Raw genomic sequence first — 14,699 nt, 5'->3', positions numbered from 1 at the left:
CAGAGGTTCACAGGGACTTTCTGGCTGGTGCCATGCAACTTTAACCAAATAAGAAACTGCCACTCCTGGCATCAGTGCAGACCTCTCCCTGAAACGGGGACTGAAAGGTCCACTCAGAGCAGGTGGGTTGTGGGCTACAAGGGCCCCCAGCTGAAAGATCCCTCCCCAGGAGTCAGTTGAGACTGTGCTTAGAGCCAGAAGAGGTGAGCTGCCATATTCCAGCTTCAGTGCTATGTTTGTGGGCTGATCTCCTCATCTGAGCCCTGCTGCTCTGTAGCTGGAGCAGGGGAGTCAGCTGCTGCAACTGAGGCTGGCTGTAGCAAGGTTACTCGGTGGCTGGCGCCGTGAAGGGAGCCCGGTATCATTTACAGCTGGAAGCCGTGGCTCCAGGGAGTCTGTGCACTGCAGAGACCTTAGCTGTCGCCTACCTGCTTTACAGACAGGCTGCTCACTTGTTCATCTTCTTCTAGCCCTTTCACTGCAGCGATACGCAGGAGGTGATGCAGTACTTCCGCACAGTTGCCAGCTACCTCCCCTACTACCTGTAGTAGCGCTGTCTCCTCAGAGACCCTCCTTGTCATCTTGTCCTTGCTGCCAGAAACATCTCCAGTTTTTTCTGCCTGGTTTCACAGGCACAGCTTCCCTCATGCTGTACACTCCCATTTTGCCTTCCTCTCCCATATTTTGTATCCTTATGTCCAAGTCTCCCAAGAGTCTCCTATGCTTGCTCCTCGCTTACATGTCTCACACTCTGCTTCTTGTACTTTATCTGCAGTGTGTTAGGACTCCACCAGCTTGTCCCTCAAAACCAATCCAAGTTCAGACTAAGAGGACATCTATCTGTTGCATAGCCCCAGTTTTGAGCTGCAGGGACGGGGGACACCTGAAGTCTTTTGTCTCTGTGGTGCCTGGCTTCTGAAATATTACTGAGCTGGGCTCTGTACATACAGAGCTTGTAAGGAGGAGGATTTGGCCCAGTACAGCAAGTGGCCTGGAGTAAACACTGTCACAGGCTGGCAAAGTATAGCAGCTAACCTAGGGAATGAGGCACCAGGATAGCTGGGAAGGACAGATCTGGTGTTGTTCGATGGAGAGGTCACAGGAGGGGAGCCCTGTGGCCTGGTGGAACACGTAGCTACCAGGGATGGGCTAGAGCAGTAGGGCCTGGGGGAGAAAAGCAAGGAGGTCACTGGGAAGGATTTATAGGGAAGGGAGGATATATAGGGAAATGTCAATAGGTGGAGCAGTGGGAGGGAATGTGGGTCACCGCATGGCAGCAGTGAAACAAGCAGTGGGTGGAGGGAGTGGGATGTTACTGAAGGGTCACAGCAAGCATTGTGATTCCAGTTGGTAGGTAGCTGAGTGCAGTCTTGCTCTTAGCCTTCTCCCTTCCTTTCTCTGTACCTCTCAGCACTTCCACGAGGCTGCGTACATGGCAGATGACCGTCAGGACCTCCTCAACGCAATCAATGAGTTCTTGGACTGCAGCATTGTCATCCCCCCGTCAGAGGTGGAGGGCAAAGACTTGCTCAAATCCATTGCCACTTTCCAGAAGTTGCTGCTAAGGAAGAGGAAGGAAAGGGAGCAGAAGTCCATGAAAGAGGGGGATGTCCAGGAAGCCAAAGGTCTCTCCACTCAAATTTGGGCAAAAGAATTTGTGCCTAGTGCCCTCCGTGCCCCAGTGGGCCCTCCCCTCACAAAGCCTGGCAGAGGGGTGAGCGGGGCCTGGCTCCAGCAGTGGGCAGCATTGGTGGGGGGCAGCAGAGAGGGGGGCCAAGGGGAGGCAGGACAGTGGCTGGGGGCAGCTGGAGGCGATGGGATGTGCAGTCACAGGGGGCCCAGCAGGTTAGCGCTGCAGGAGAAAGGTCTCCGTGGGGTATGGAGAAAGGGCAGCCCAAGGGTGGCCCCGAATTCCCTCGCTCAAGCCCTGCCCTCCATGCACCTCCAGAGCTGTGTGAAGTGAAAGCTGAGGAAGAGGAGGAGGAAGCTGAGGACGACCCTTTGAAGCGGACTGGAATATTTTTTGGAGGTCTGGTTCGGGACATAAAGCGCAGGTACCCCAAATACCTCAGTGACATCAGAGACGCCTTGCACAGCCAGTGTCTCGCGGCCGTTCTCTTCATCTACTTTGCTGCTCTCTCTCCTGCCATCACCTTCGGGGGACTCCTAGGTAATGGGCCTGCTTTCTGGTCTGCTCTTTGCACGCTGGAACACTGGCTGTGTCTGTGTGATGCTGTGCTGGGGTGGGCTTCGGTGCCGCTTGCTGAGGGAGCGCAGCGGTGCTGCGCTGTGGCCGCTGCCTTGTCCCCTCGCTGCTGCTCGGCCTCTCCAGCCTCGGCTCACTGCCCCTCTCTGAGCGCTCTCCAGGCAGGCTGTGCTGTTCCAGCCAGAGGAGCCCAGGGCTGGAGGCAGGCACTGGGAGCCATCACCCAAGGCTCCCTGGTCTCCGTCTGCACTCCCTGCCCGGCGCAGGGGACCTCTGACCGGTGGGACAGGGACCTGCCTCCTCTGCGTGGAGTCTACAGACTACCTGTCTATGGAGACAGCGCCTGTGCCTGTCTGTAACACTCACATACTGTTCTCTTTCCCAGGAGAGAAAACTGAGGGTCTCATGGGGGTCTCCGAGCTGATAATCTCCACCTCGGTTTTAGGGATCCTCTTCTCCCTGCTTGGAGCCCAGCCGCTCCTGGTCATTGGCTTCTCAGGGCCTCTGCTGGTGTTTGAAGAAGCTTTTTACAAGGTACTTGTGAAGCAGTGTCCATGCTTGGCACCCATTCGCTCTGCCCATGCGCTGCAGAGGGCAGCCAGCATTTCTCAGCTCTCCCAAGGGACTGTGTTACTGTGGACGCCCTGTGTCCTACCAGGCTGTCCTCAGTTCAGCTGGGGCTGGCCTTATCTATGCTGACCCCTTCCAGGTCACACTGCTGGGATTTCTGTCTCCCGTTGCTGTATCCTACAGGCTGACCCTGTTGAGGTGTGACAATGGTGACAGCACTCCTTTACCCGCTGACTGCCAGAGAAGCTTTGTCCCCCAGCCCTGTGCTGCAGCCCAGTGGGCACTTGGAGCTGCTTCCTAAAATACTGCTCCAACATACTTCCTTGTTCTTCAGGCTTCGTCTGAAGACAGTTTCAGAACTGTTATCTGTACCCAGATTTCCTTGTATGGGAACCCAAAAACATTCAGTGTGTCACCCATTTTGGAAGTCCCATGCACATTCTGCCTCTCAGGATGAGCCCAAGGGTGCATACAGATACCTTGCCCAGGCAGGATGGACATGTTTTTTTTCTCAAGAAGCACGATCTCTTCACTGTTAAAGTATCCTTGTGTCACCTTACCTCTAAACAGTGGGTTTAATCTTTCTTTTTTCTGCCTGCTGACATGTCTGGGTGTATAAAGCATGTTTTTTCCTACAGCTAGGTTTTCATCTTGGGATGTCAAGAGTTTGGAGCTGGTGATGCCATTGTGCAGTGGGGATTTCTCTTCTGTTCTGTAACCTCACTTTCCATTGACTGGTTTTGCTTTGTCCAGTCATGGTGTACAAAGGTGTACCTCTGTACGCCTGCTTGGGGTGAGCTGGCTGGTGTTAATGAAAGGTCTGCAGCTTTACCTGTGATTCCAGCCTTGAATTTGCGGTCTCTGTGTTGGTTGCCTGTGGAGATGAGGATGCCTTTTTCCAGGAGACTGTGATCTTAATGAGGAGGAGATGAGGGAGGCAGCCTGAGGAGGTGTGAGTAACTTGTTGCCCTTTCCATTTCAGTTCTGCCAGACACAAGGCATTGAGTATCTGACAGGCAGAGTGTGGATTGGTTTGTGGCTCATCGTCTTCATCTTCATTATTGTGGCAGCTGAGGGAAGCTTCTTGGTGCGCTACATCTCGCCCTTCACCCAGGAAATCTTTGCTTTCCTCATCTCCCTCATCTTCATCTACGAGACCTTCTACAAACTGTACAAGGTGAACCTTCCCCGGGGGGATGGGCTGCCATGTCTCTTGGGCCCCCATTTGGGTACCTTCTACACACCCCTGTCCCCAACAGTGACAGTGTCCCCTGCCCCTTCTTGTGGTGACAGTGCCTTCTGCTTCTCTCACCTGCCCAGGTGTTTGCAGAACATCCTCTGCTGAAGTTTTACCCACCGAACGTGCAGAGCAGCCTGAATGCCAGCATGCTTTCTGCGGATGCGATGTCACTGGGAATCAGGATGCAGCCCAACACTGCCCTCCTCTCCCTCATCCTCATGCTGGGCACCTTCTTCATTGCCTTCTTCATGCGCAAATTCAAGAACAGCCGTTTCTTAGGAGGAAAGGTGAGAGGTTTGTGGGACCCAGATGTTAGGAATAAGGGACATGCCAAATAAATAATGCTTCTTACTGCAGCCTTTTGTTCTTCAGAGTGTTTGCTTGGTGAAAATTTGAATGAATTTGACCACAGTACTCTGTCCCATTTGTGTCTTATCCAGCCCTGTATGATCACAACTGCACCCTGGAGTGTTACTTTACTCCATGTGATGCTGGTGCTATTAGGGACCATCTGACAAAGAAACACCAACAGTCTTTTAAATACTATGCAGAAGGGATGGTAATCTGACTTAGGCTGTGGATGAGAGCTGGCTGTTGATGATGGTATCTGCACTGTCCTGCTCCAGTGAGCTTTTCTGAAAAATCCCCTGGGCCCAGGGAAAGCTCATTTGGCTGGATACAAGTCTGTTAAACTAGAATACAGGAGAAAGCTTACAACTGGGTGTAAGGAGACCAACCTTTGCCCTTTGACACCGAGAGTGTTTGTTCTGCAGGCTCGGCGGATCATTGGAGACTTCGGGATCCCCATCTCAATCCTGGTCATGGTGCTGGTGGATTACACCATCACAGACACGTACACGCAGGTAGGTGCCAGCGCTGCCCTCGGAGCCCCTCCTCCAGCACAGCCAGTGATCCGTGCCACACCGGAGCATGCTCTTGTGCAACTGGGGATTTATATTTCCTGCCTAGTTAGTCATAACAGTGCAAAGCAAACAGAGACGCTCCCCTTGTCCTTACTCCCACGCTGAAAGGAAGCTCCAAGGGTCTTGCTGAGACAGAGACCAGAGCTACAGGGACCGGAGTGCCCCTGACAGCCCTCTGATATTCCTGCGGTTGGTAGGGGAGGTTTTAGAGGATCAAAGTTAAACAATGCAGTTAATTCCATGTTTGTAACTCTAAAAACTTGTTTTCATTCAACAAGACGTAATCAATTTATTCACACTAAAAGGGGTGGCATATAGAGTATTTTCAGTGGTGTACAGTCAAGTTTTCAGTACTCCCATGTGTATGCTCCTCTTAACGATAGGCTACTAAGCATTTTGATCATTTTATCTCAAGCACAGTGATCTCTTTCCTAGTTTGTGCACAAACTTAGTTATCAAACATACCCATCTCATAGGTTTCCTTTTTTTCCCCTTTTTAATAGATGCATAGTTTTATCCTTTTGTTTTGCTATTTCTGTCAACTAACGCTAGGGAGAGGGTGAAAGGTAACTCCTGTTCAGCATGCAAGCTCTCTGTCAAGACAGCCCAAGGCTTAATGGATTCCAAATGCATTCTTTTTCATTTAAATCTCAATGTAAAATCTGGTTTTATCAGACGTTGGTGAAATCATACACTTTGTTACATCCTTTTCATACCGTTCTACACTTCAACAATTAATATCAGAAGCATTATCATTTCACTATCAACTCAGCATATGTACATGGCTTTCTGAGAAAACAGTACTTAGTTGCACAGCTTAGCTCAAGTACAAGCATTCCAGAAATATTATTCATACTTATGCTGATTAACATAAATGCAAATCATAAACTCTCACTGCAGTGTTCGTGCTGACAGTTAGCAAGAACTGCTGTAAAGCAGGGCAGAGCCAAGACTTTAAATGCTAGTGAACGCAGGGTTGGGGCCATGTACAAATAGGAGTCTGTGTGGTCTCTGATGAGAGCACAAACATGATATTCCCACTGAACATGATAAGAGTGAGGACATTTCCAGAGAATGTGTCTAGTTCTGGGGTCCCCGGTGCAAAAACAATATTGAAAAATGTCTCCAAAAAGGCTTAGTGTCTGGAAAACCACCTCAGAGAAGAGTGACCAGTTCAGGGCACTTGGATGCTCCAAGTAGAGGTCAAGGAGCATTTTAAACATGGTCTGCAAGCCCTGACATGGGGGTGAGGTTCTTGAGGGAAGATGTTGATCTTTTGGACAAAACCCAAGTGAATTCCTGTAGCTGAAAGAGGAAATGAGGCCCTTGTTAGAAAGAGGGGACATGGGATTTTTTTACGCTGAAGGGGATTATCCATGAGAAAGTCCAGCTTGGGTCAGGGTGGCTGTCCCATCATCTGAAGCTTCAGACCAGGGAGGCCGGGAGGATCAAGGCCAGACCCGTGTGAGGCTGTGGGCATGTGAGTATTGATGAATAACTGCTCGGTTTTGCGGCTACACCACCAGAAGTTGAATGTCCCGTCTGGCCTGTCGGTCACATCTCCTCACAAGCGTGGTTGGTTCATTCACCCCATGGGCAGCAGTGGGACCTTTCCGTTGTGGATGATGTTTGCCTCTGCCATTCCTGCCCTTCTGGTCTTCATCCTTATCTTCATGGAGACGCAGATCACTACGTGAGTACCTCCCCTGCCAACACGAACCATCGCTCACCTCCAGGCAGGCAGGGCTGGGATGGGTGCTGGTGCCATTGGTGTGGAGGTGTGCCTCATATCCCGGTGGGACAGCAAGGGCAGGACCCTGCCCATTTCAGACCACATCTTCTTGGGTTCTTCCACTGTCTCATGGCTCTCCTCCTGGGATACAGTGTGGTGGAGACCTGCCTCAGACAAGCACAGGACAAAACCTCTAATCTGAGGTTGGCATCTGCCATCTCCTGGCCATCTCCTTGTTGTCCCCACGTGTGCCCTGTTCAGGGAATAATCATTGTCCCAGTTGCGAGGCTGTCCATGGGCACTGGACGCTTCCTGTGATGTATGTAGGTTGTGCCTGGCTGACACAAACTCTTGTTCCTCCCAGGCTGATTGTGAGCAAAAAGGAGAGGAAGCTACTGAAAGGCTCTGGCTTCCACCTGGACCTGCTGCTCATTGGCACGATGGGGGGGCTCTGTGCCCTCTTTGGGCTGCCCTGGCTGACCGCAGCAACCGTGCGCTCCGTCACCCACGTCAACGCCCTGACGGTCATGAGCAAGGCCATTGCACCAGGGGAGAAGCCCAAGATTGAGGAGGTGAAGGAGCAGCGTGTGACAGGAGTGCTTATTGCCGCCCTCGTCGGTGAGCCTCTGCTTGGGGGAAGGAGTGAGGGGGGGTCAGGGCCAGACACTCAGATCTCACCCTGGCTGTGTCCCTGCCCCACAGACCACATTTCACTTTGCCCACTTGCTGCAGGACTGCCCCTGCTGACCCTCACACCAGCTCCCCTCTGGAAGCCTTGGGTTAACCCCCCATGATCAGTGCTTCTCCACACCCCCTCCAGCCAGACCCCTCTGAACCCGTGCACTCCAGGACAGATAGAGAGGAGGTGGGGGAGGGCTGGGTGCATGAGAAGAGCCATGCCCTGAGCTCTGTCTCTGCAGGCCTGTCCATTGTGATGGGGAACATGCTGCGGCAGATCCCGCTGGCTGTGCTCTTTGGCATCTTCCTCTACATGGGGGTTACGTCCCTCACCGGCATCCAGCTCTACGAGCGACTGCTCCTGATCTTCATGCCATCCAAGCACCACCCTGACCACATCTACGTTGTTAAGGTGAGCGAAGACAGGCTGCAGGAGAGCAGAGAAGGAAGAGGCAGGTGAGAGAGGATGCTGGTGATGCTTAGTTTGGTGACCCCCGAGGGGTGATGTGCTGCAAGGTTGTGTCCAGAAGTAGTGCAGGATGCACATGGAGGTGATAAAATGCTAGGATAGCATGCTGACAGGCTGCACACAGAAGTGTGTTGCCAGGATATTGGATGGACAGAGTGTTCACAGGGGTAATGCATTGCTTAAATGACTGTAGGGGCGCTACACTGATGGATAGGCTGCACAAATGCTGATGTGCTACAGGGTTCTGCCTTGCTGTAGTGTACAAACAGGTAGAATGCACAGCACAGCGTTGCATTACTGTCCTGTGCCATGTAAAAGGGTTGTGTTCGGCCAGTTGGGCCTTTGTTAACCTGTGCGGGAGGAAAATGTGTTCTCAGACTGGATTTACCTCCCTAGGTAAAGACCTGGAGAATGAATCTCTTCACCTGCATCCAACTGGCCTGCATTGTGCTGCTTTGGGTGGTGAAATCGACAGTGGCGTCCCTGGCCTTCCCCTTCGTCCTGATCATGACAGTGCCGTTGCGACGCTTCGTGCTGCCCCGCTTCTTCCACGACAGGGAGCTCAAAGCTGTAAGCAGATAACTGTCCTCGCACTCTTGCTTGCAACGCTGTTGTGAGGAGATCCTTGGCCAGCAAAGCTTTGCCTTTCCCTGCTGTTGTCTGGTAGTCTTTGTTCAACGGCAGTTAGGTGGGCTGGTGGCTTCCTCAGAGCTTGTAGCCCTGGGAATGGAACATGGGGTGGATGGGCAGCCTAGGGTAAGGAAACAGAGGATCCTGCCACACAGTAAGAGTTTTCTTTTCCATTCTCCTCCTCATTTGTGGCTACTTCATCAAGGAGACCCCCTATTTCCCCACTGAGGCAGCAGTAGGGACAGCCAAGCAGCACTCCAGTGCCTGCAGCTGCTTGGCAGAGGAGCACGTAACCACAGAGCCAGCACCTTTGGTGCTGGCAGCTCCCTGGGTGCTGCCAAACTCCTGAGTTCCTGTTGGTGAGCAGCCTGGAGCAGCACCCCAAAATGCTGTGTGCCTGGGTGTTGCTGGCAGGGCAGGAGGCAGGAGCTTCTGTGCTGGACCAGTGAGCAGGCACTGTCAGAATAAAATGCTGACAGCATTGGGCATTGGGCTAGGGAAGCATGTGTGGGCATGAGGGGTAGAAAAGACAGGCCTTTGGGGAGGGAAAGAAGCAAGAGCTTTGCTCTTCTCAGAGAAGAGAGCTGCCTGGCTCGCTGCACGCTGTTCCCTCGGCACCAGGTGAGCCCTGTGCTGGGGGCTGCTGTGGCCCTCAAAGCCCTGTCTCTGTCTCTCCCCAGTTGGACTCTGAGGATGCGGAACCAAACTTCGACGAGGATGGCCGGGATGAGTACAACGAGCTGCACATGCCTGTGTGAGCTGGGGCCTGCCGTCCCCAGGCGCGGGACAGCTGCTCACGCCTGCTCATCGCTCCCAAGGACTAACTGGAGACTTGCCGTGAGCCGTGCAGCCTTGCCTGGACCAACAAATGGCTGTTCCATAGCCCCCCAGGAGGCAGCCCTGGCTCCTGCTGCCCCATCACTCGCTCGGCAGAAGCTGTGAGTCTCTCTCTTTTCGGACCTGGTGGGCTGAGAGATGCCTCTCACACCCCGAAGCGGTGTGGTTGCAGAGTGCCCGTGGGTCAGGGGGCTGCCCACTCCCTGCTGGAGGCAGCCCGCGCTCAGTCTGCAGGCGGTGAAGGGGAGCCCTGCCAGCTGGTCCCACTGTGTCCCACTCCACTCCCACGAAGCTTGGGTGTCGCAGCACCACACACCATCGAGCAGGCACGGGGACAGGCTGGTGGATGGCCAGCGGGCTCCTCGCAGGCTGGGCAGTGAGAGCAGCCTCCATGCTCAGCTGGGCAGATGCCTTCCTCCTGCTCCCTCTGCCTTCACAGCCAAACTGCCATCCCATGCACACTCCTGAGCCTGGGGCTCCCTGGGAGGCGCTGCCACCTCAGTGTGTGCCCCAGTACACAGGCGAGGAGGGACCAGTGCTCTTCTTCGGCCAGCACAGCTCCCCCTGCACCAGTGGGACAGGCACTTTCTGGGCCCCGACGCCTTGCAGATGAGGGGTGCTCTGCAGGCCCCATCCTCTAGGCCTTCATCTGCCCAGTCACCCTCCCACAGGACTCGTTTCCACTCTTGTTTGGCATGCAGGAGGCTGATCATTTCCTCCTAACTTTCACAACACTCTTCTCAAAAGGAAAACAGCATGGGGAGGGGATGAGCAGGTACCCTTCAGGCTGCCTTGGCTATGTGCCCTGTTGCAGGGACCAAGGAGTCCTGTGCCATTCTGCACATTTAAAAAGGTTACAGGGGTCCGAGTAAAAATTCCTCACAGGGTTACATCCCAGTTCCTGATCCCCTGCTCCCCGTCCTTGAGCACAAACCACATTTAAGAAGCTATACAAGAGATTTAGTGCTGGAGCACAAAACCGTCCTGTGGTTCCCCTCTTTTTCCCTGCACAGTGACCCACCAGGACTGGCTCCCGCAGCCCTGCAGTGAAGTCACTGAACCCCATGGCCCCATTTCTGCTGACATGCTGGGGTGACTTGTCATCTCCAGGGATCCCCGCTGACCGGGAAGGAGCAGCATTCAGTGTGCCCAGCACTCAGCCCCCTGGTCACCTCCAGGCAGCTCTGAGGGATGTCTCCTGGGGTCTCCTGGACCAGCAGCCTCCATTCAGAGCTGCCCTGGACACCACTGGCAGTGCTGCCTGGGGCCAAGGCAGAGGTAGCAGCCACCCTGGCTGCAGCTAGCAGCTCTGGCACGTGGGCAGCTCTGAGGGTAGTGCCCAAGGAGATGGGCAGCCCAGCTTCTCCCTCCAGCACTCACTGGCCATTGGATTTGGGATAAGCCACTGCCCTGGTTCCTGTTTATCAGCATGGCTCCTGCAGGAGAAGGTGGGTGCATCGCTGCCGGGAGGGTCCCACATCTCCCCAGGAGGCTGCAGAAATACCTGCTGGGTATTTCTGCCCCCAGCAGCTGGCTCCTGCCCCACAGCCTGGCCCACCGCAGGGCCCGGGGCGGAGAGATGAGCGTCTCCGTGTGTCTGTGGCCGTGTGTGTCCTGTCCTCCCTGTGTAGTGTAGGAGGCCTGTTGTCGCTGCGTGTTGTGACTCCTCTGACTGTAGTGGAAACAGCTACACCAATAAACTCTTCACAGGAACCACGTCTGGCTCTGTTCCCCAATGAACTGGGCAGCTCTGCAGGGTGTAACAGCAGGGGTGGGTTGGGACCGAGCGAAGCGGGGCAAGGGGCTGGAGAGCAGGAAGCAGGGGGGTCTTTTCCCTAACCATTTGTTTATTTGTTGTTTTTCTTTAGCACCAGAATCAGTAACTAGAAGTTTGGTGACTGTGAATAAATCAAATTGAAGTTCCCTGACAAAAAATTGTTTCTTGCCTGCACCAGCAGGCAGTGAGGGAACAAGGCTGGCTGGAGCAGGGGGTATCACAGCACCACCCGCACAGAGGTAGGCTCTGCACCATCACCCAGTGGCTGGTTACTGCACGAAACCAGGCTGGCGGAGTTGGAGACCTCATGCTGGCCGCTGGAAACAGTGGTCAAGAGCCCCCTGTTTAACCAGGAACGTGCACCCGTGCCTGCGTGCATCCGTACGTGCGTGTCTGCACGCTCAGCACGTGCCTGTTTCTTTACCCAGCCTGTAGGCACATGCTGAATACAGAGGAAACATCTCAGTAAATACATGTTCCCTCCACGTTTTCTTCCCAGACGGGAGCCAAACCAGGCAGACAGCACACAGGCCTGACCCACCACCCTTCTGCATCTCCCCGAGCTGCTGGCTGCTCCTGCCGTGGGGTCCGTGTGGCACTGGGTCAGACGTCCTCCAGCCACGCTCAGCCTGGGGCAGGTGCTGCAGTGGGGCACAGGAGGTGTCCCCCACTTCCCTCAGTCAGGGTCACTGGTTGTTTCTGGAGCTCATGGCAGAGGGCTGAGCTTGCCCAGGTGCAGGGGTGGTGGCCGCCCTGCTCCTGGGCTGGTCCCACAGCGGGACAGCCAGCGCCTGGCCCCGTAGCACCCTCTCCAGGTCCCAGCAGCACTGCTGAACGTGCAGAAGAGGAGGGAGGCAGTATGAGTGCCCAGCTACAGCACGTGCAGTGTGGTCAGATGCAGCCTGGAGCATTCATGAGCTCTGCCTGCAGGCTGCTCCACCTGCATGCTCCCTGCCGCCTTCCTCAGCTGTGCTCGGGGAAGCACAGAAGAAGGGTGGGCTCGGGGGGTACCGCCACTTTGCAGGACCAGCGCAGGAGGCTGCTGGGTGCTGCCATAAGCAGGAGGTTATTTTGCCAGACCACCGAATGCCTGTGTAGGAGAGGAGAGGAGCTGAGGGGCTGCCCCAGCCCAGCCCTGGGGGATGCCCTGCAATGTGCAAACTCCCTGGCAGGGGCTCGGTGCTGGCCCAGGGCTGCACTCTGACCGTGGGCTTCTCCCACCTCTGCAGTCTGAGAGGTTTATCTTTACAGAAGTCAGCGCCCACCCTTGTCTGGAGAAATCCTAAAAATAGGAAGTCCACTCCCAAAATTATCACGTGAATTATTTTAAACCATTGTGTGTTTGGGCAAACTATTTGTGTTTCTGTTTCTGCCAGCTGGGTTCAATACGCTTGAGCTCTCTTCTCTGGCTATTTTTACTCTCTGCAGCCAGGAGGGGCTGACACATCTCTGTTAGGAGATAGCATTGGCACCATCACACGGCCCTGCTGTTGGGAAATTGCTGGTCAAGACCAGCCCCTTGGCAAAGCTTGGAGCCAATGCCACTGGAAAGTTTCCCCTTCCCCCTGGATCTCTGTAGGTCCTTGCCTTGGCCCCTCAAACTTCATAAATGAAACCTGAAAAATCACAAAAAGCCTGTCACACTTCACTTGGACCCCATACAACCCTGTCACAGTGCCAGCCCCCCGCTCTGCCCCCTTTCTGCCCTCCATCCACCAAAAAAATGGACTCACCAGCCCCAGAACAGGCTCCGGGGACAGAAGGAAGGGCTGAGCCGGGAGGCACTGCCCTCACAGCACGGCCACAAACCTGCCTCCCCATGGGAATGGCAGGCTGGGACCTGTCCCCAGCCTTCCCCAGAGCTGGCTGCCGTCCCCACGGGCATTGCCCCAGGGCTGCAGGGGAGGGATGCTGCTGCCTCCTTCACATGGTCATGGCCAAGAGGGACCCGCGGCAGGCTCTCGTCCCAGCCCAGGAGGAGGAGGATGGAGCCGCCGTGCCAGGGCAGCGCAGGGAGGGGAACCAGGAATGATTTTGCAGGCTGAGGCCACACAGGAGAGATCAGGAAGAGGAAATGTCCTGAGCGCAGGCTACCAGCAGGCCTCGGCGGCGATGCCACGACACCACGTAACCTCCCTGCTTGCCTGCCTGGGTTCATCGTGCAGCCGGAGACAAAGACAGAGCTGCCCGTGCCTGGTGGAACAGCCTCGCCTGCGAAACCGCTGCACGGCAGCTGGCTGACACACTTTCTGTAGCACGAACCCCGCAGTAATGGTATCTGCGAGCACAGCCCCGCTCACACACACAGCCAGGCAGCGTCGGCGAGGCTGCTACAGAGCCAGCTGTGACCTCCGCAGCAACACGCCATTAGCAGCAAGGCTGGGCCAGGGTCACACAAAAGCAGGGCAGGCTTAATAGGAGAGGAAATTAGGTGGATGTGCTTGGCTGGCCTCATCCCCGCGTGTTCCGACTGTAATTAAAGCCTTGTGCCGCGCGGCTCCCTCATGCCATGATCTCGCCGCCGGGGCTGCATTTCTCATGACCCAGCTGGAAAAGCCACAAGCGAATATGCTTTGGCCCCGGGCAGCCCTGCACCGGCACGGCGAGAGGTGTGGTAGGGACCCTCAGCCAGGGCAAGCACGGGAAGGGCAGGGCCCCATCTGCGGGGGAAGCTGGAGCCCCCTGCTTATGGATTTGGTCTGTCACAGCTAATGCTGGCCCCGGGGAGCTGCTCCTGTGCACACTCCTGCTCTCAGGGGGAGCAGGTGCCGCAGTGCTGGCTGTTGCCCTGTGAGAGCCTCTCCAGGTGGCCTTAATCACATTCCTCTGGAGCAGGGACACATCTGGCACGAACATGATCCTGTCCCCAGGGAGCCCAAGCTAATTCCTGCTGCACAGCCCCAGTGCTGCCCCGGGCAGCGAGAGCTTCGCTGCAGCCTTGATTGCCACCAGCCTCACCTTGCTGGGGACAGGGCTGGCTTGTGAGAGGGGGGAGAGGGAGGGAGGAGGGGGAAGTGCCATTTGCAGGAGTCATCTTTTAAGTCATTTTTCAAATGACTGTGAAAGCAGAGCTGGGAGGAGGCCAGGGCTGCAGGGACAGCGTGTGCCCTGCTCTGTGTCCCCTTCTCGCAAGGGGACGAGGTTGATTTTTGGCTGCTGCTTCTCTGTAGTCCCCCCCACTTTGGAGAAGCCTCTCCTGGGTTTTTGGCAAGGGGGGATCCCCTGACGAAGCAGCAGGGCCGCAACAGTGATGATGCACATCTGTGCCAACACAACTCTGAGGAACCATCGGGGAGGTGTCACCCGTGGCCACAGTGTCACAGCTGTCCCCTCACAGGCTGCAGGACAGCAAGCCCCACAGATGCTCACTGCCCACAGCAGGGCCACTTCGGCTTACCTGCCCCCAGCCGTGTGCCAGACCCGTGGCAGAGGAAACCGGGACATTGTCTGGTGTCCAGGAGGAATTCCTGCCTCTGCTTGTTCCTGCCAGCCTCCCGCCAGCTCCCCTCGGTGCGGAGCCCAGCAGGAAGCTGACTCACGGGCTGCTGCCTCCGCGGCTGGGTGCGGGGCTCTGCCGCTGCAGCTCCGCAGCCCCGCGCCGTGCACCAGCCCGTGGTGGCTGCAGGGGACCTGCCAT

At 55.5% G+C, this 14,699-nt stretch overlaps 1 protein-coding gene across 1 annotated transcript in view; it reads left to right on the top strand.

The window, feature by feature from the left end:
• The window catches only part of SLC4A3 (solute carrier family 4 member 3), a 33,541-nt gene extending 22,551 nt beyond the window's left edge, over positions 1-10,990 (top strand). The window contains exons 13-23 of the mRNA XM_084289027.1: positions 1,412-1,625; positions 1,949-2,170; positions 2,592-2,740; positions 3,759-3,953; positions 4,097-4,303; positions 4,790-4,879; positions 6,466-6,632; positions 7,036-7,289; positions 7,592-7,761; positions 8,215-8,388; positions 9,129-10,990. Coding sequence (XP_084145153.1) covers positions 1,412-1,625; positions 1,949-2,170; positions 2,592-2,740; positions 3,759-3,953; positions 4,097-4,303; positions 4,790-4,879; positions 6,466-6,632; positions 7,036-7,289; positions 7,592-7,761; positions 8,215-8,388; positions 9,129-9,206 — 1,920 coding nt within the window. The 3' untranslated portion in view covers positions 9,207-10,990. The remainder of the gene's footprint in view (positions 1-1,411; positions 1,626-1,948; positions 2,171-2,591; positions 2,741-3,758; positions 3,954-4,096; positions 4,304-4,789; positions 4,880-6,465; positions 6,633-7,035; positions 7,290-7,591; positions 7,762-8,214; positions 8,389-9,128) is intronic.
• Positions 10,991-14,699: the final 3,709 nt, after the last annotated feature.

The sequence above is a fragment of the Netta rufina genome (genome assembly GCF_964035555.1).
Source record: "Netta rufina genome assembly, chromosome: 6".
NCBI lineage: Eukaryota > Metazoa > Chordata > Aves > Anseriformes > Anatidae > Netta > Netta rufina.
Note: the sequence above shows the minus strand (reverse complement) of the source record. Positions and strands in the feature narration are given on the sequence as shown.